Source organism: Dermacentor andersoni, chromosome 3 (assembly GCF_023375885.2).
Source record: "Dermacentor andersoni chromosome 3, qqDerAnde1_hic_scaffold, whole genome shotgun sequence".
In the NCBI taxonomy this organism is placed as follows: domain Eukaryota; kingdom Metazoa; phylum Arthropoda; class Arachnida; order Ixodida; family Ixodidae; genus Dermacentor; species Dermacentor andersoni.
Window position 1 is genome coordinate 132,163,915 of NC_092816.1, and position 20,185 is coordinate 132,184,099.

At 44.5% G+C, this 20,185-nt stretch overlaps 1 protein-coding gene across 1 annotated transcript in view; it reads right to left on the reverse strand.

The window, feature by feature from the left end:
• LOC126525214 (uncharacterized oxidoreductase TM_0325-like) overlaps positions 1-19,592 on the reverse strand; it is a 35,415-nt gene extending 15,823 nt beyond the window's left edge. The window contains exons 1-4 of the mRNA XM_055067588.2: positions 19,490-19,592; positions 10,060-10,199; positions 2,456-2,548; positions 131-269 (exon numbers count right to left, since the gene is read on the reverse strand). Of these exons, the coding sequence (XP_054923563.2) occupies positions 131-269; positions 2,456-2,548; positions 10,060-10,199; positions 19,490-19,526 (409 nt within the window). The 5' untranslated portion in view covers positions 19,527-19,592. The remainder of the gene's footprint in view (positions 1-130; positions 270-2,455; positions 2,549-10,059; positions 10,200-19,489) is intronic.
• Between the last annotated feature and the right edge of the window lie 593 nt (positions 19,593-20,185).

Consider the following 20,185-nt stretch of genomic DNA (forward strand, 5'->3'; position numbering starts at 1 on the left):
ATAAGGTTGCTGAAATAAATGACTAATAATGCACTGCGCAGCTTTTCGTATAATACACGACCGCTTGCAAATCGAAAAACACGTTAGGCGCAGAGCGATAGCGTTGGCTTGAATACTACGTAAACCGCACCTTTCGTTTGACGCAAGTAGGGCACTGCGTTTTTGATCATGCAGAGCGGACCGATAAAGTTCGTCTCCCACACTCTATTAAAGTCTTCCATCGAGGCACCTTGAATAGATCCTACCACAGGAATTGCAGCACTGTTCACCTGTAATAAAAAGCGCGTAATGAAATGGCAACATCATAACTCAATAGTCACTGTGTCTCTTTTTTAAAAATTACAAAGATGTAAATCTATCTTTTAATTTCGCTATAATCATTCTACAGCCGCTAACTTGGTCAATGCAGTAGACGTGATCATGCAAGTACAGTATAACGATAATAACAACGGTCTCAGTGGCCGTCATTACGCGGTGCTCAGACGTATGTACCGTATCAAATATGCTTCATGACCCATTCCACACTATTTTCGTTCATGACAGCACCATAAGTTTAACAATGTTGTAGTGTAGGCATATAAGCTTCCCTGCCACTATTCTCAAAAATACCATCTTACTCTTCTCTTCTACCACGTATATCTACACTGGGGGCTGTCCACCTTTGGCCATGCATGGGGCATATTTTGCAACCGTAGGGAAGCGAATTAGGATGGTTACCCACCTATACTGACTGATTTTACAGTCACAACTTGTCATAACTTCGACATTATATAGCGTAACAGGCCCTTGTACGTTGCTGTACTCAAATAATAACAACCTTCGAAAACGCACGCCCTTCGTATATAACGTATGTACCATGCAGATGAATGGCTACTTTCTTGCAAGGGATTAATAAGCACACCGTCCGAAAGCATACCTTCTGTACAAATCAGGGAGGTGGAGAACGTTCAATTACAAGGAAAGATCGTCATCTACCCGACAGCAGCAAGAATATGCAAAAAAAAAAAAAGCCCGCACGGATTCTACTGCAGCTTCTTGCTATTCTCGGGTCGACATGATAAACAGCGGTCAAAGAAGACATTCCTAGCCAACATTTCGACAAGATGACTTGCGTTCGTCCAGGCGAAAACAATAGCCTTAGTCGAACCATAATCTGTAGCGACATATCTTGTTCGACCACTACTGTCCGTTTGAAGCCTCCATCTTCCTGCGAAACCCTGTCTTAATAGGGTTGATAGCTGGGCTAGTTTATACCGATGCACAGGCACAGCCTGTGCGACAATATGGGACTCAAGATAAGCAAACAAATAGACGAGTGCGGAATTACAAAATTTTTAGAACATTTACTGAAGAAAGAAAAAGAAAACCATATAGCATAAAACAGAGTGTCATAGTATTGTCGCGGCTACGAAGATACAAAGTGTTTGCATACTTATGAACTCTTTTAAAATCATAAACCCAGTTTTATGTCCGCGATCGTCTGTTTTCTTTCTTACCTCGTGCCCATGCTGTCGCTATCACTCTGCCTCGAAAGGTAACCCAACAATTATTATGCGAATTTCGTACATGATTTTGGGTCAGCGGCGACAGCTTTGGAGATGGCGAGCATAGTGTTACCCAGTAAAGAAAAACGAAACGAAACCAAACTGAGTTGAACTGCCCCTGGGTGCTTTTCAGTTTCAATCACGAAAGAAGCAAATTTCATAGTTCCTGATGGTGTCCTTAACGTGACTCGGTAAAACCGTTTCATGATCTCGGTGTGTACGGTCAGAGCTTGTTTTCTTTTCCTTTTGCAGGCAATACGACTCGGTTGTGATGAAGTAGTAAATAAGCGCCCTTAATACAGCCACGGGGTTCTTGGTTCGCGTAAAAAAAATCTATAAGAATAATTTTTCTAATTTTTGGCGGAGGCATTCGAATGTGATGCTACATGGATAGTCCAATAATTATTGGATTGTGTTGACATCAAAAGAACGGCATCACAATATGTAGCATCGTACACACGACCTTCTATGCAAGTAAATATTCCTGTCACCAAGGAACTAGTACTGGTAACGAAGAAGTATTCGTCTTCGCTCTCGATCTATGTTTTAAGGTCACTGGCGGCTCGTATGCGACGTATGTGACACAGGAGAATTAGTACTGAAGCAAAATAAAATACTTACTATCCATTTTCGGTAATACTTAGCACTATTTCGTGCTATATATTCTTTGACGCCTAGTGATGAAGATAAACGTTAATAGTTCACGCTATTTCATGCTCCGATTACGTTGCTTATGTTGCCAACGTTCACCAAACGTTCAATCAAACAATATTATTAGTAAGCGTAGCTGTTAACCTTCAGCGTAGCTGTTTTGAATTTATATATTTCTTGCCCTTCCTGCGTGATAATAACTGCCTAAGGATGGCATGCTTTACGACGTTTAGCAGCCGTTCCCGTAACACCGAACTCACGAGGATATCAATTTTGCCGAAGTGCTTGGCTGTCTTCTGCACCACTTCTGCGACATCCTTCTCCACCGTTAGGTCACCGGGTACGACAAGAACCTGGAAAGCATTAAAACGCAAAGTAACAGTAACGTCAGCGCAGTGTCACGACAGGCCAGGTAAAGTGCGCAGCGCTCGCACAGTTGCGTGAATCCGACAAGTACCAGAAATTACCAGAGTGATCTACAAAAAGAGCAAACAGGGAAACCGAGGCCCTTGATTTTTTTTAGTACGTTGTGATCAGCAGTTTTCAAACGAGTAACTTGTCTCAGACTGGAGCCGACGTCGAGGGAACCTGTCTCATAGGCCTCCATTGTCGAGACGCTGCCTCGAGCCTTATTAGCCGCGAGATCGGGTTATAGGTGGCATCACCGTCACCGCGTTAGCGTGGATGGGTGGTCGGCGGCGCGCATTGATAAGTACACGGCGGCGATTCGATGTGAGCAACGAAACGCCCTGACTGCAGTGAACTGATGATGTGTTGTCCTCGAATGCTACATTTTTTTTTGCGCGAAGCGCACAGAACATGCCTACCGCACATGAAAGGAGCGCACAACGCAGTTTCAGTCACACTACGTGCAAGGTGCTTCTTGTTGGTGTCCGCCTTGCGTTCTGCCTGCTCTGTTGGCGCCGCTGTTGTGGAGCTGAACTTTCTCCTATACATGCACTGATTATAAAGATGCGACTATTCCTGTACAGTGAGGTTAAAGCAGCCATTAAATGTGACTATTTCACCACTTGAACGCGTACCTAAGTTCCTTTTACTTCTGTTTCGATTGTCGGTCGAATACAATATAGTGACTAAATTTAGTAAAATAAGGTACGGCACTATGAGTGACGGCGCAGTCGCAGGATTTCCGTGTGATTTCACACGCGTTTTTTACAGCGAAGCTGTAACAGGGTATCCCACGTAGCTCGTGCTAAGGATTTAAAGAAAGTGCTTAGCCGCAGCTGAATGAAACCAACGGCATATGGTTTGCCGTCATGTGGCGCTCCTTAGAGTATATTTTTATATTTTGGTTAATTAGTTCATGAACTCAGACGAATTATGCAAAATTTTTAATATTCATTTTAGGGCCAAGTGCGTATCGCTGTGTTGTAGAGGTGGCTCAGAAACGACCGATCAAATTTTTTGTAGCAACGCACATGCTGCGTGGCGATTTTTTTTTTCGACGTTTAAAGGAAAGTTGCTAAATGTGAAGCATAACCATGTGAATCTGCGCTTGCGCTATCGTATACGACGAGTTTCATGTACTTTTCATAATTGTGTAGTTAACAGTAAAGTTGTAAATATTGTGGAATTCCTGACTGCCATGCGGCCTACTTGCAAGCGTAACTACTTCATAAAAGAATAAGAATAAATCATTACACAGTCAAAAGATGTGTTCGTTGTCTGTGTCCTTCAATAATAATAATAATAATAGTAATAATAATAATAATAATAATAATAATAATAATAATAATAATAATAATAATAATAATAATAATAATACCTGTATACAAGGTGTCCCAGCTGAGTTTAGCCAGAGTTTAAAAATATGCGAGTGCCACGTAGCTGGAGAGAACCAACGTAATGTTGTTCGCCGTCGCATGGAGATACTCAAATTACTTTTTAAATTCCCACTAATTGGATAATTATTGTTGGTTAATTAATGCACTTCTCAAGTATTATAATTAGATGAAAAGTGTCAATGAGAAAATTGTAGAATTGCATGAAAAACTTCAGATACAGCTTTCTTTTGCTCAATGCGTGCTACATAAAAGTATTTCCGTGAGTGAAAGCAGCCCGCGAATGCACGCAAACTGGCCGCTCGAGGCACTTTGCGTGTCTCGCGAAGCTTCGCCTCCGTGCCATATTGAGTTGCGCACTAAGAACAAGGGGCCCTATGGTGGTGCGGCATCACGAAATATTGTAGAGTGCTAGGATTCTTATTCTCCACGTGGCCACAGGTTTATATTCGAACGCATCTTATGGTTTCAGTGTCAGTTCTTCTTTTTTTCAGGGCCTCTTGCCAAAAAAGTCTGTGGTCCTGTTTATATAGATAGGCCATTGCGGTGTATGTAGCTTTTGCTGTAGCCCTGCATCATACGAATGTTGACAGGTGCCGCGACCATATCAGGCAGGCTGATGCCTTTAGTACCAGGCACGTTCTGTAAAATACATGGGCTGTTCGAAAAAAAAATAGTATTGAACTAAATCCAATTGACAAGCACTGCTAGGACAAAGGATCTAAAGTGGAAATCACACTTCAATCAGAAAATCTGTCTTCGTGAGAGAAACGGTTGCTTTTTCTCTTGAAAGGAAAGCTGCTGATGCCTTTGCGAAAGCAAGTTCTCTTATCGAAACTTCGGCTCTGGAGCGATTGCTCTATCTAGCACGCTTGGCCATTTAGAGGATTAAACAATAAACGTTTACTCCTCCTGAGTTGGCGCGAAATTGTCGGTTTATTAAATAGCTGCACACATGAATATATTTCAGTCACCAAATTTCGGATGTGAACTAACTATACAAACTCCGACAATGAGGGAATTTCAAGTGTTGGAGCCGCGCATTTTGGGGAAAATTTTTATAGAGTCTGATATTAGTACGCAGAGGTCATTCAAGTTAGCCATGCGTTGCTATGTCACAAATTCGTGATAAAAAACTACGTTTACAAATGTTAGTCTGGGGCTCAGAAGGGGTGTAGACCATTGCACGAAGACAAAAAGTCCTGCACATTTCCGCTCTATTAAATCATCATTGGTGACCTTCTCGTCGACGTATTCATGCCATTAAAACAATTCCTATTTATTGCCATAACAATGGCTTCCACGCTCACCGGTGACAGACAAGCAGTTATATTTATAATAAATTCAGCGACGACACTGCGTTTGCAGCTGATCTTATGGCAGATAAAGAGTGTCTCTGCGTTTAATTTATGGGATTTCACGTCCTGGAGCGACAAATGGGTTAGGACAAGCGCCGTAGTGCCAGGCGCTGAATAAATTTTGGCTACCTGGTGCAATTTGGTGTCAATCTAACGAACTTTCGCGCTTTGGAGACCATACAAGGTGAAGCCCTACGCACGTGTTTAGGGCTGCCTCGGTGCACCTCAACAGCAGCAACAATTGCCATCGCGGGAGAGGATATGATCCAGACACATGCAGCTGTCGACTCTCTCAGAGTGCACATTCGCCATCTGTCGAGGATCGCCGACCATCATTTAGCCTCCCTACCAACCGAGAGACCGGAAGAGACCTTTTGAAGAGCGATTAGCGCTCATCATGAGTGCATACCGTCATCTTTTACACGGGCGGCGAAGCCTTCATCTCCCCTGTGGCGCCTGCGACAGCCTCAAGTGAATTTCGCTATTCCTGTAATTACAAGCAAGAACAATGATACATCGCCGACTCTGAAGCAACTTACGCTCTTGTTACTGCACCAAACGTACCATGACCCCATACATATATATACCTATGGTTAGACCTCACCTACCAGCTCATCTGCCGTATTCATCGTTCCAGAAAGCAGGTTACAGCTAGATTAAAATTGTCACACTCGATTACATCTACGTCGGCAGAACTTGCAGCTCTCCATGCCGCTGTGACGTACGTCACCGAAGAGCCAACAGAGAAATAGGTCGTATTTTGTGATTCTAACGCAGCTCTCCACAGTATCAAGTCTCTGCATTACACGTCAGAAATCACAAGCAGATGATATCTGACACAAGGGAAGTGCACCACCATGCTCTGAAAAGAGGGCACAACATTATCTTTCTATGAATTCCAGCTCACTGTGGCATCGTCGGCAACAACCTTGCTGACAATTTGTAGCATTGCCATTTGTTGGGCGTGTTGGTAAATTGAAAGCATATTTAGCGCCAGCAAACAAGGACGTAAGGGAGACGACAACACAATGCGCTAACTTCAACAACTTGATTTTCAGGAAGTACACCTATATAAACCATGCACAGTGGCGCCACCTTATCCAAATCTTATCCACCCAAAAAAGCCGTCTCCTTATCTAACAGGTCGATTGAAGGGGCACTAACACACGTGTCTCTATTCCGCCAGATAGCCTGCGCTTCAATGATCTCTCGCACGTCTTTATCTTTGTGCTTTGCAAGAACCCGACAGGATTCATAGACCGGCGCACAGCCGCATTCTTGACAGTGGGTTGACAGATGACCGTTTTGCTTATTTTTCACAGTTTGGCAATGTTCCCGTAATCGGTCATTAAGACATCTCCCTGTCTGTCCGATGTATTTCTTCCCACAGGAAAGCGGAAGCTCATATACAACACTTTCTGCGCATCCCACTGGCGCTTTCCGATGATTCGTGGAGCACCCGGCAGCTGGCTTACGGTACGGGTCTGTCAATCGACATATTTCGACATATCGACGTATCGACATAGACATTCGACGTATCGACATAGACACGGCAAATCAAGGGACGGAACGTAGAAGGAAGGTAGCGGTAGTGCCCTACCTGCATAGAACGGCACATAAACTTAAGAAAATGGCTAGCCGGGTGGACACAAAAGTGGTCTTTTCCGCACCAGAAAAGCTGGCAAAAATATGTCGATTGACAGACCCGTACCGTAAGCCAGCTGCCGGGTGCTCCACGAATCATCGGAAAGCGCCAGTGGGATGCGCAGAAAGTGTTGTATATGAGCTTCCGCTTTCCTGTGGGAAGAAATACATCGGACAGACAGGGAGATGTCTTAATGACCGATTACGGGAACATTGCCAAACTGTGAAAAATAAGCAAAACGGTCATCTGTCAACCCACTGTCAAGAATGCGGCTGTGCGCCGGTCTATGAATCCTGTCGGGTTCTTGCAAAGCACAAAGATAAAGACGTGCGAGAGATCATTGAAGCGCAGGCTATCTGGCGGAATAGAGACACGTGTGTTAGTGCCCCTTCAATCGACCTGTTAGATAAGGAGACGGCTTTTTTGGGTGGATAAGATTTGGATAAGGTGGCGCCACTGTGCATGGTTTATATAGGTGTACTTCCTGAAAATCAAGTTGTTGAAGTTAGCGCATTGTGTTGTCGTCTCCCTTACGTCCTTGTTTGCTGGCGCTAAATATGCTTGCTGACAAGGCTGCCCGGTCTGCCCACGAAGATACCCAGACGCGTCCGACACCTTTGGCGAGGTCGGACGCTGCCAGAGAATTTCACCTACTCACACGCAAAATGTCAAAAGATCTCTGAAGCGTTCAAGTGCCTTCAATGGCCGGTTACAAAAACTGGACCCCACGCTACGGCTACAACGGCCATCTAACCTTTTCCGCGGCGAAACAACCTTGCTGTGCCACTTGTGCCTTACTCCTTTCGTTTCGGAATGGCTGAGAGCCTGGTGTACGACTCGTGTGGGTGCTCGGAAACCATCGAGCACCTATTGTGTACCTGCCCTCCCTACGATGTATAACGCCTCTCTCTGCGGGTAACTTTACACCGACTATACTCAAGACCGTTCACGGAGTCAAAGACGCGGACCGTGGCCACACCCGTCACTGGCACTAAAAGCGGTTCGTGCACTAGTACAATACTTGAAGTGCACCGGAAGTGCACCCTGTGCATACTGTCCCTCCCACATGCACTTAGTGCTTACTCTCTCCCTTTTCCCCTCTTTCTATTCCCCTTTCACCGCCCCCAGTGTAGGGTAGGAAACCCGGTGCTCGTCTGGTTGACCTCCCTGCCTTTCCTGTTCTTGCTCTCTCTCTCTCTCTCTCTAACTGTAGGTACGTCAGAGTTCTTCAGGTTCCCTGATCGGAACGAGGATTAATGGGTTGGAAGAAAATATGCGACCTCATCAACCGGGGGGACGAGTTATGATGCACAAAAAAGCTGCAATTTGCGCGCTTATTGTTAAAACAAGTAATAGCCGTTAACTTCATATATATTCCCCGATTTCTTTTAACTTTCCTTTTCGTTTGAACAGAATGTGCTGCTAAGAAAAAACATTCTCTGGAAAATTGCGCTACTTAATGTGGTGCTTCGTCATCTTGAGAAGCGGAAAGTCACTTTTGCAAGCTTTCGTTTTCTTTCAAAAACAGTGAGAAACATGACCTGTGAAGGGCCAATCGGAAGTCAAAGGTGTCAGAAGTGGTGGCTGCTCCTTGAATATTAGGACTTGATTAGTTTATGGATACAAAGGGTGTCGTATAAGTTAATCAACCGTCGTACTAACCGTGTCTATATATGTCCGTAATACGAAGCGACACGCATGATACTTTAATTGTCTATAGTCTACCTTACGTACATTGAAGAGGGGCTGTCTATCTTATTGACCTCAAGACCTGAAGTTACTTCGGCCTGTCGTGATCTGACAATCTCATGCCTTAAATTTCCCATTCTCATAACACCACCTAGATTTGTGTCGTCGTAGACTACCAGTTATCTGTTCTATGTGCTACAGCAATTGCCAGACTGCACTCATAAATACTGATATTAACAAGAATGCGAAGTGCCAGCTTAAATATGAGCCACCTTCGTTTGTACGCCACATCACCGTCTTCGTGTCTTTTTACATTGCGCCTGTGATTCTACGTTTTAAGGCTTGTAGTACCGTTCTTATCTTCCCTTCATGTTTGGTCATCGTCTTTCAGATTTCGGCCTCGTAGCTTGGTAGTAAAAGAATTCACTAATTATTAAGTACTCTTTCGAAGTACACTGGTAAGCTGACGTTCATGGCTTGAGAATACCTAGGATGCACTGCCTAGATAATTTTCGTCGCTTAGTTGCATGTTTTACGCGGTGCGATGTTACTGTGGCGATTTCTCCAGCATAAGTATTCTACTCGTTGACTACTTCAAGCAATTAACTATGAGTTGAAACTATTGTTCTTCGTCGTGTAGTTGGAAGTCACTTATATATTTGCACATTAGTAAATTTACCATGACTTTGAAATACCTAGGATGCACTGCCTAGATAATTTTCGTCGCTTAGTTGCATGTTTTACGCGGTGCGATGTTACTGTGGCGATTTCTCCAGCATAAGTATTCTACTCGTTGACTACTTCAAGCAATTAACTATGAGTTGAAACTATTGTTCTTCGTCGTGCAGTTGGAAGTCACTTAGATATTTGCACATTAGTAAATTTACCATGACTTTGATGCTAAAGCGCATCAGTCATTTTTGTGAGGTACGTTCTGTGTGAGTAAAAAAAAAAAAAAAACAGTGTCACCAGCAAACTTCGCCTTTTTGTGACATCCCGCCGAATATTGAACGTAATCTTTCTTAATCTAGCGTCTTGAATATTTGTTGCAATCATAAAGTAAAAACAACGAAGAAAACGTCTTTACGCCTTTCATATAACATTTATTTTTTCGGTTACCTTGCATACAATTATTGTAGGTGTTAACAACTTTTCTAAAAATTGTGATATATTTTCGCGATAAACACCGATCATCACTTCTCCATTTCAGTGGTTCTGTTTTGTTGATTTCAAGCCTGCAATCACCGTTCGCAGTCGCGATGAGACCAACCAATGTTGAGGTTGATGTCGCTGCGTTCTGGGCAGTTTTTTAGTTTAGGTTTCTTGACCTGAGTGAATAAAGCTTCATCTTGGCGTCATCGCCTACTTGCCTTGTCTCGGTGAAGCCCCTCTGCACAGCAAGCCTGGGCCACTCGCTCCAGATTCGCCGTGTTCCGCCCAGTCAGCGCAACCCCGCAGCCGAGGGAGGCGAAGTGCTTGGCTGTGCTTTCGCCGACGCCCGCCGAGGCACCTGTCATTCGCAACGGGGGAGCACCAATGTGAGAGAAAGTTACCCTAACAAAACTTGGAATGAGAAAAGGCTCTATGTAATTGATCGCGCACACGGAAAGATGCACGTTAGCTTGGGTGTGAGCGTCCCCCTTTCATAGCTTCGTTTGTTCGTAAAGCTGCGCAGCATAAATTGCCCAGCATAGCCGTGAAAATAACTAAGCTTTAGCAAACGTATGACTACTTTTGCATCGGGACATACTAGTAGGTTGTATAAACGAGAAAAAAAAGGGGTTAACTGAGGGTCCCGATTTTTATTAGTCATATCATAAGAAGCCAAGAAACACTCACACCAAGGACAACATAGGGGAAATTACTTGTGCTTAATAAACGAAGTAAAGAAACGATAAATTAACGGAAATAAAAGTGGATGAAGAAACAACCGAACACACTTTCATCCACTTTCATTTCCATTAATTTATCGTTTCCTTACTTCATTTATTAAGCACAAGTAATTTCCCCTTTGTTGTCCTTGGTGTCGGTGTTTGTTGGCTTCTTATTATAGTAGGAGGTATGCATATGGAGAGCTGGAGCTGCGAATGAACCCCTAAAGACCCGTTAGAATTTCGAAATGTAATGTTTAGCTTACACTCGACCCTTCACAGTGGTTACCGAATTCTGCAGAAATGTTCACAAAGGTGACTACAAGGCTGGGAAGCTGGCTGCCACAGCGTCCACGCACTTTCCGAAGTTTAATTACAAAAATAGACATTTATTTACGATTGCTATGTTTGACATTGTTGAGGGCTCTCACCTACTTCTTATGTTATTGTGGTGATCGTTAAAATTAACCCGCAAATGCGCAAGCGGCGAACCGACGCGGTCATCTCGTGCTGTTCGATGTGCACGTGCAGCGTTTTTTTTATTTAAATGTTAATAATAGACAGAGATGTAAGCACCCTATAATGGTGATGGCTACTATTTTCGCAAAACAAAGACAACAATATCAAAATAAATATATGCAGTAAGAAAGTGAAAAGGGACAAGGTCATAGGACCAGAAATCCACAACACACAGTCTTATATACCCACGAGCATATAGATATAGAAGGCAAAGGCAGGTCGCACCACAACGAGTTTCTCTACAACACACACAAGCGGCCGCGATGTAGAGTATGATGAGCATGCAAACAGATGACAAATTACACGGACTTAAAATAATGCATGTACTGAGTATGAAAGTCAACATTCAGCTTCAGCACGACATACAAAAGTAAAACCTGTAATACACAAACAATAATCATGACGAATAACGGAAACAAGTTGTTACACTGCGTGACTATTCGGTGCGGCATCTAGCATTTGTTAAAAATGCCCTGTTTTCGAAAGAATGTTTGACTGCGTTCAATGCTTTTCGCTGTGTTATTTTCGATGGCCGTAGGCCCAGCAAAAAGGTTGGTGAGGATCAAGCACTTGACCACTTCACTTGTGTGCGTAGTTACACACATGACTGAAGCGGCGAACACAGTCTTGGGGAGCAACAGGAATAACAAGATATGTGTTTATCACCGTAGAGGTCGAAGTCAATGGGCTCAAGTGATCGTGAAATTTTCTAAAGCTTAAGGAGCTGACGGTCGCTTTAGCATACGTTAAAGAGGGTGCAGGCGAAAGCCTGCTCATTCATTCAATAAATCACTTGACATTCTCACTAGAATGCGTTGTTACTTCCTATTACTTGATTTCTCCCACCAAAGGTCGTCGGTTCGAGTGCTTTAATGAACTCTACCTTAATTAACTATGCCTTAATTAACGCTGCCTTATTAACACCAATCGTCGTGAGCTCAACTCCCACAAAAGATCGAGGGTTCGAGTGCCTTAATGAACAATATGTTAATTAACTGTGCCTTATTTAACATAACTTTAACACCATAAGTCACCAAAAGTCGTATGTTCGACTCCTACCAATGGTTGTGGCTTGCACTCCCGTCAATCTGGTGCCATAACGCCAGACTAAATTTTTGAACCAATGAGCCATTTAAGGCTTTCGACTTAATAACATTCGCCCCGCCAAAAGGAAAAATAAATTGACATTGAACTACTCGATCGTGTCCCCTTTAGCAGTAGAAGCGATTGATTAAAGTCAAGCCCTATAGGTTTTAAAAAATGGCGCTAAGATAAGCAGTGTACTAAATATTGTAGCGCGTGACGGACGGAGGCAGACCAAACGCTTAATGTTGGAATATGCTCAAACGACCCTACATAACGACGATGATGGAAGGTGACAATGATGATCATGTACCTGTGAAAACGATTAAGTCCACACTTGGCGTATACACGTGTACTTCTGTAATATTGCTAGGCGCTTGATTTAGATTATGTTCTGTATCATGAGTATGAAATGATTCGAGCATTGAGCGAATTGATGGTGATTTTACTTCTAGCACGATAGTTGCTGATTGTCGGTCGATGTTGTGACCTGTGCTCGTGTAGTGCTCAGCTAGGGTATTACAAACTGCGTCCATGTTGTACATGTTTGACATGCTGCTTCAGTGGGTGTTTGAAAGCGGACTCTTCGCTATATATGCTGGAGAGTCTTGGCGCACGCTGGCCATCTCTGGAACATGCACTGTGTGAAGATCACATTTAACGGTGACTGCATATCTGCACCTGTCAAGGTTATCCACTTCCGACATGCAGTTCCCGCATTTCGACGCCGATTCAGTGTCGCGTGTGCCTGAAGAGTAGACAATTGTGCCTACAAACTCAATTGTGTGTGCGCCCTGTGAGCTGAATCGCAGAGAGTACGCACCAACTATGCAACCATTTTGAAGTGCGCGAGCTGGTTCTCACGGCACCGTTTCGACATATTGTCCTCGAATTAAAGACGATTTCGTTATTCTAAAGAAAACTGCCATAAAAAATTTGTCCTACAGTGAATCGGATGAAACTGTCAGGCGTTGTCGCTGTCACCACCGACGGCTTTCCAGACAAACTAACGCTGCCTATGCCGCACAGCTTTGCTTCCGGAGTATGACAAATCTCTCTAGAGCCCCGCGGAGCCGGCGCTGAGGGCACGCCGAATACGGCAGCCGTAAAATGTGACAGTTCGAAAGAATCACCGGCACTTTCGCATGCAACGACTCGCAATCACTCGTAGCATGTTGCCCCTGCTTTGACATACAGTACTACTTTTCATAGAGCACCAATTGCAGGCTGGCAAGTATTACAAGCTGCCATCACTCTCCGGCACGAGTCACGTATTGCAAGAGTGGCCTCGCCGATCGCTATCATAAGGTGGGTGTGTTCCCTTCGAATGCGTGGTGTGTGTGTGCATGACTACACACTTTAGCGTGTATGTTGCGATATCATATATTCGGACACTCGAGACGTGCTCGTGCTGTCATATTTGGTGCCGTCCTGCTGTTCAGGTATTCAGTATGCCGCATGCGTGGCCCGCGCGTGCAAGGTTAGAATAACTACAAAGACAAACACTGCGTTTGGCCCCACGACAGAGAGATCTCCACTTCTAGACGGTGGACCTCTCTATCTCGTCCACGAAGACGGAGGCGTTGGTCAGCCACCCCACCGTATTTCTCGGGATTGGCCGTGAGCTACTTGGGTCTTTCAGAAGGACCATCGGACCATCGGCACGCCAGTGGCAAAGGCGCTCATCACTGCACTTTGACAAAGGATGCACTGTACTGGACTGGACAAAGGATGACTGTACGCCGCTACGGCCATGCAGATGTTCCTCTACTGCCCCCTCCCCCTTGGAGGCCCTTCCACGGTGTTGCGTGTATCATGTACTGCTAGAGCACCGGTAAGCTATCCGGATGGCCTGCCGAGTAGCTAACACATTGCTGATACTCTGGGCGAGGCCATGACCTGTCCCTGTTCCTGCTAGATTGTGGCACCCATGGAGCTGGTAGGCTGCTTTACGGACCATGCAGGGAAGCGATGCTCTCTAGGTTGCGGAGCCCGCCGCTTTGGCTCATGGGCAGTCTATGCCAGTTGTTCATGTAGGCTGTCAGCTGTCCTCCCGTTCTAGCCATCTAGCCATTCGACCGCCTTCTCTCCACGCATTTGCTGACACAGTTACTAGTGCTAACACGAGTAACGGAAAAAAAAGTTGGGACAGGACAGAGCACTAGACTTCAACTGAAAAGTTTTATTCAGAAAAGAAAACATGCAAGAAACCACCGTATGCTCAAATAAACGCACAGACGGACGCATAAACGAATGTGCTACGTAGGGAAAAACCACATGCGCAACGAAGGCGATAGGCGCCCACAGCAAGCCATTACAAAGCATTGATCAGGTTCTTCTCAAGGTACAACTCCTGTTTATCAGTGAGTGCCAGTGATGGAGCGCTTAGACATTCATCAGCAGCTTTTGAAATGCAATATGACTCAAATATTTCCCTATCTATCTGCCTGGCTAACCGTCTGCGCACTTGCGTGTTATGAAAATACTGGGAGCATTTACGTGTACTTCTACGGCAGTGGTCAGCAAAGTGGCCAGCGCTTGCCAGAGCATTTACAGCATTCCGGTGCTCCCTAAGCCGGTCATTCAGGCACCTGCCTGTTTGTCCGATATAGCACTTTCCGCAGTGAAGTGGAATTTTTTAAACCACTCCCACATTGCAGTCAACAAAGCGGGGGACATGGTCCATAGCACATACACCTTGACTCCCGGCGTTGTATACCACCGTGCACATTCTTGCGAGCTTGAGTAGCGCTTTAACAACAACCCTCACACCGCACATGTTCGCCACCTTTTAGGCGGTGAGACGCCCCGTGTACGTATGGCACGGCCGCAGAGCGCCCCCTGGGACGTGCGTTATTGCACTGAGCGACTGCCGGGTCAGTTTTTACCACTTTAAAGAGGCTCTCGGTGACTGACACCAAGGTGTCATCGGGATACCCGGCCCTACGCAGACGGCTTGATTGTTGCTGAACGCTGGAGGAAATCTGGTGCACACAAGATTTAACCGAAGCAGCTTTCAGGCACTTAGTGGCTATGCGTCTTTTTAGTAACTTGGAGTGGGCCGAACGGTAGTCAAGCAAGGGCTTCCTGCTCCTAGGAGAGCAGGTCCACGAAATGGAACTATCATTTACAAGGATACAGATATCTAGGAATTGTAGCAGACCATCTACTGACAACTCATGTGGGAACTTATGACCTACTCTACACTTTTCAAGAACACCCGGAAAGTTTTTAACAGTATAATCACTCCCCTCAGGCTTCATACCTTTCAGCGCAACAAGAAAGTCATCGATATACCTAAAAATCTTAGCTACGATAGTATTGTCAAGTAATGATAAAATACAATTGTCAACAACAGATAAAAACAAATCACCTAAAAGAGGCGCTATGCGCGATCCGATGCAGACACCATCTTTTTGCACAAAAGTGTCCTGGTCAACAACAATAAGGGTATAAGAGAGATAAAATCTTAGCATTTCAACGAAATTGTCAACAGAAAGGCCAGTGACATTTTGAAAGTCAACGGGACCAGACGCTTCGATATGCTCCCTGAAGGAAATTAAAAGCACAGTCTGGGGGAGGACTGAAGGCTGGGGGAGGTCTGGACTGACGATCCCATATGCTGCATGTCGGCTGAGTAGCATCTAGGTGATGACATATTATTGGATCTTAAATAAAGCTTTATTCTCTCTCGCTCTCTATGCGCTACAGCCTTCGCGTATTGTCCAACACATTCAAAAGGGATTTCCGTACACTACAGAGCATTAAAGCCCCTGCATTATGGATATGTATTGCTCTCTGCAGATATTCGTCAACTGCCGCGACGATTGTCATTAGACAGGAGTACCTGGTCCACACATATATAACTACTGAGACTCTCGGAGCGCACATTCGACATCTTGCACGACTCCAATCACAATGTGTACCTTGTTGCCAGCACAGAGACCACATACTCCAAGCTGTTGTATTACGACTAGTCACTATGACTCGATGCCTTCTGGATTGAAGCCTGCGAAGCGTCCAGAACCCTGCATTGTGGTGTCCCCGGCGATCTTAGGTGTGCCTCTGAGTTACTGAGAGTGTTTATAAGGCATAAATGTCGCCGCTAGCCCTTGAAGCGGTTGTGTTCTAAACGCGCCCTATTCCGACCGCGTTCGCATTTACACGGACGATTCCACCAGTTCCAAAGGCTCTACTGGAGCTGTAATTAAACCCGCGGATTCCCTTGCAATGCAGTTTGCACTCTGTCACATAACGACGTTGACAGGAGCGTGGCTGCAGGCTATTCAAGGTGCCCTCAAATACGGGCTGCCATAGCCACCTCATTGCTGGGCAATATTCAGCGATTCGGAGGCAGCACGACAAACTCTGCAGTTTGCCCTTCGTCATGGTTCGCAATACTCCCAATAGTGTACAAAACAAGGCAAGCTGGGCATGGCAGCAGTCTCAACGAAGGTTCTTGCAGAAAAAAAAAAAAAAGAAAATGGAACATTGCAGTTATTTTTCAAGTGATATCGCCGAAGCTTCATATATTTTTTGGCTATACTATGTCAACCGGGCTGCCATTCTATATTTTTCTGTGCTCTCAGAAAAACAATTCAAACTTTGCAATCTTACCGGCTTTTGCCGGTGCCAAAAGCACTCGAAGTGTACAAATATTTGAAATATTTGTTATTTTTGCAGTCGCATCAGTGCGTTTTCTTGCCATAAACACAATTTGAACGTCTGGATCCTACAATGTGCTTTTGAAGAAGAATGTTCACTGATGTCTCCTGGCTCGGCTTGGCAAGAATAATAAATTTTAGCCAAAGTGCTACAAAGGGCACGGTAAGAAAAATAAACGCAGAAAATAAGTTTTTAACTTGAACTAACATGTGGAAATTTTTTTCAAATATATCTGACGGTAGAAAAACGCTCGTTTATTTGGAGTGCAATTACCCTAATACGTGCGGGAAAACTATAGCACAAGCAGGCAGGATGCGCACAGCTGCGTTACACCTCGTTCGCCCAAGTGAAACTGTCTAACCTGAGGTTTTAGTATACAGCTGCTTCTGCGCAGCAGTCTGTATGACTGTATGACTGTAAGAGCACGCCTAGACATGCTTCACAACCTGGCGTTCAAATTCTGACGCGAAAGGAAAGCGTGCATTTAATGTAATGTTTTTTAGAAAAAGTAATAAGACTAAATATATCAATATTTCATGTGTAATTATGGACAAAGGCAAAAAAATTGCATGCAGTGTTCATATAATTGGTAGTACAATGAAACGCGCCACGCGCCCCAACGCTCGTACACGGAAGATGCTTACCGATGTTAAACAACTTTCAAACTATTAACTTTAACTGACAAATTCCAACGAGAAAGTTGTTCGTCCTAGAAAACATCCAATTAACCAGTTTCTATCGTCCTACTAGTTACGCAAAACTTTTTTCTGCGTCCTGAAGAAAGCAGGTGAAATATAAAAAAAATGCACGACACATGTTCGCGTCACCCATGTCATGTCATGTCATGCGCTCTTTTTCCCATTCCGCGGGTTTATCTGATAACGTGGAATAAAGAATGATTACGCAACCTGTAGAAAATTAGAAGATTTGGGAATTAGATTATTACTTAAATACTGCACAACCTTATCGGTGGCAGTTTTGCGTCGAAGTTGTTGCTTGGGAGGTTGGTTACAAAAATCTTGACTAATTGTGCAAATGAGCAGAATGCGAAAAAAAGTAGTGCTACTTGCTCCATAGAATAGCCAACTGCATATACTTGTTCGCGCACTCTTGGAGTGCTTGGGCATCTTTTTAACCCGTGTTGTGAACTTAGCTGCGACGCCGTGTATAAAACGAAACTGATTTTACCGCTACTACATTTCCCGCTACTAGCACAGCATGCCGAAGTGCCGTTGGCAAGGCGTCCCAGTACGACTTCGCGCGTGTCACCATGACGGTGGGTTGGTGCGGTCAACCAAGAGATAAACTATGCCCCCGAAGTACGACCATCACCATAGAAAATATTTGGAAATCCTTACCTGGTTGAAGGACTCGTTTCTTCCAGCGACCCGTGGAACTTCGTCCAACCATATAGTATTGTGCCTATTGCTTCAGTGTATGTCATACGAACTTACTATATGTGAAGAAGCACTTCATAATTTTGTATTTTGTCACTGCCCTACGGCAAAAACACCCCCTTTAAAGCGAAGATTTCGTTGCAAACTCCCCAAGAGTTGTTGCCAACTGTTCGTGCTGAGTGCTGTTGTTCCGGCTGTGTTGCTGCATAGCTTATACGCAGGACAGCACTCACATAACGATTAAGCTTATATGTAGCCTTATCTGCGCTGCCCATATGGATATGATGGTGATGGGCTCTGTTCTCTACGAAATTGGGCAACGAAACAAGAAAATGTGCATATGTGTCCTCCCAACAAAAAAAGAAAAAGATATACGGATTCAAGCGCGTATTTTTCATTATTATATTAAGATTTTCTAGGCTTCCTTTCCGGGAGTTTGGCGCGCTTGCTTGGTGGCTCTCTCACCGAGCAAAATGAGTCGATCTTTCAGAGAATGTAATCTGCGGCCATGTGGGCCACGTGGGACGCGTGGTCTGGCCATGTGGCCGTGGCAGGTCCGTAATTTTTATGGTGCAAAACGCGGTGAAGAAAATGAACCATCTTTTAAGATTGAATTATTCGCGTTGCGAAGGCTTCGTTTCTCATAAACCACAACATGACCTTTGGATCTGCGCAATTTTGCGCTCTTTTGGTTGTTCTTGTTTTCTTTTCCAGATGCCTGTTTGTGGATGTCATAAACCTGCATTTCCTTTGGCTAAGCTTACAAAATTGTAGGTGCTGAGACAGAATTTCTCGGAATGTTCACGCATACGGCATCTCCCCACCAGCAGTTACATATCAATGTGCAGACTGGGTTAGCTGCCACAAAGAAAATATATCGGTAGACCCACTTTTCTTCTGCCGAGCCCACGCGCTCCCATTTGTGTTCCTGATTAAACTTAGCTGCTAAACAATATATATGGCTATTAGAAACTGGTCAAAAAATCAACTAGGCGTGAGTCACAGCAGAATGCAACTTTTTGATCAATCAAGAAACTACTATTATCCACCACGTTACCCTTGTTATAGAGTCCCTTCTGAACAAAGTCTTGACGTGGTATACATAAACACTTGAAAGCCTCATAACTATGTGACATAATATGTGCGAGCCATGTCTCGTGTTGCCTCGTAATGTCCAGGTGTATGCACTGTGCATAAATAGGTGCATGCTCATACAATTACACCAATATGTTGCTCGTTAAGTACAATAAAATATCAGAACCTACCAGTTATGATGGCGACTTTTCCTTTTAGGTCTGGCATTATGCGCTAAAGTGCGCGTGAACCCTTGATGTACCCCACAGGTGTGGATGAATCAGCGCGTACGTCTGGTCCGTGCCACGTCGACTGAAGCGTTTGCGGTGGTTCCTCTTATATACAGCATTATGCTCCTCCCCTATCCTCTTTCCCAGTGTGCTACAGATTTTGTAGCCGCACGCCATAGGTTGGTAACTTGTCCCATTTCGTTTACGAGTCTGGCCCTATCGCTCGTGCTTCGAACACTGCTGACCGGAAACCTTAACAGCGCTACAAAGGGCAACGTATCAGTGAGCCATTTACAACACCGCGCGCACATGCAGTTTTGTAGGTTCGTCTTTTAACATAACAGCTGTGCTAACGCTCCTCCATGGGTTCGTGTATGACGTGTGTGAAGGGAGTGGTGTGAGTGTCGACGTATCAACAAGAAAAAAAAAATGGAATAGGGCGGTTGAGTACCGACTAATCGAAGTCACTGTCATTATTTATGCCAGAATTAAATATGAAATGCTTGAATACAACAAAGTGCTTGCCTCAGCATTGTGGCCGACGTGTTGCTAAACTGCCCGATAAGCCCAGCAAAGCCAACCTTCTGGCTCGGGGAAATCATGCGCTTTCACTTCGGACGATACTTCGACCATGGCCATTTAGTGAGAGGCAGCTTT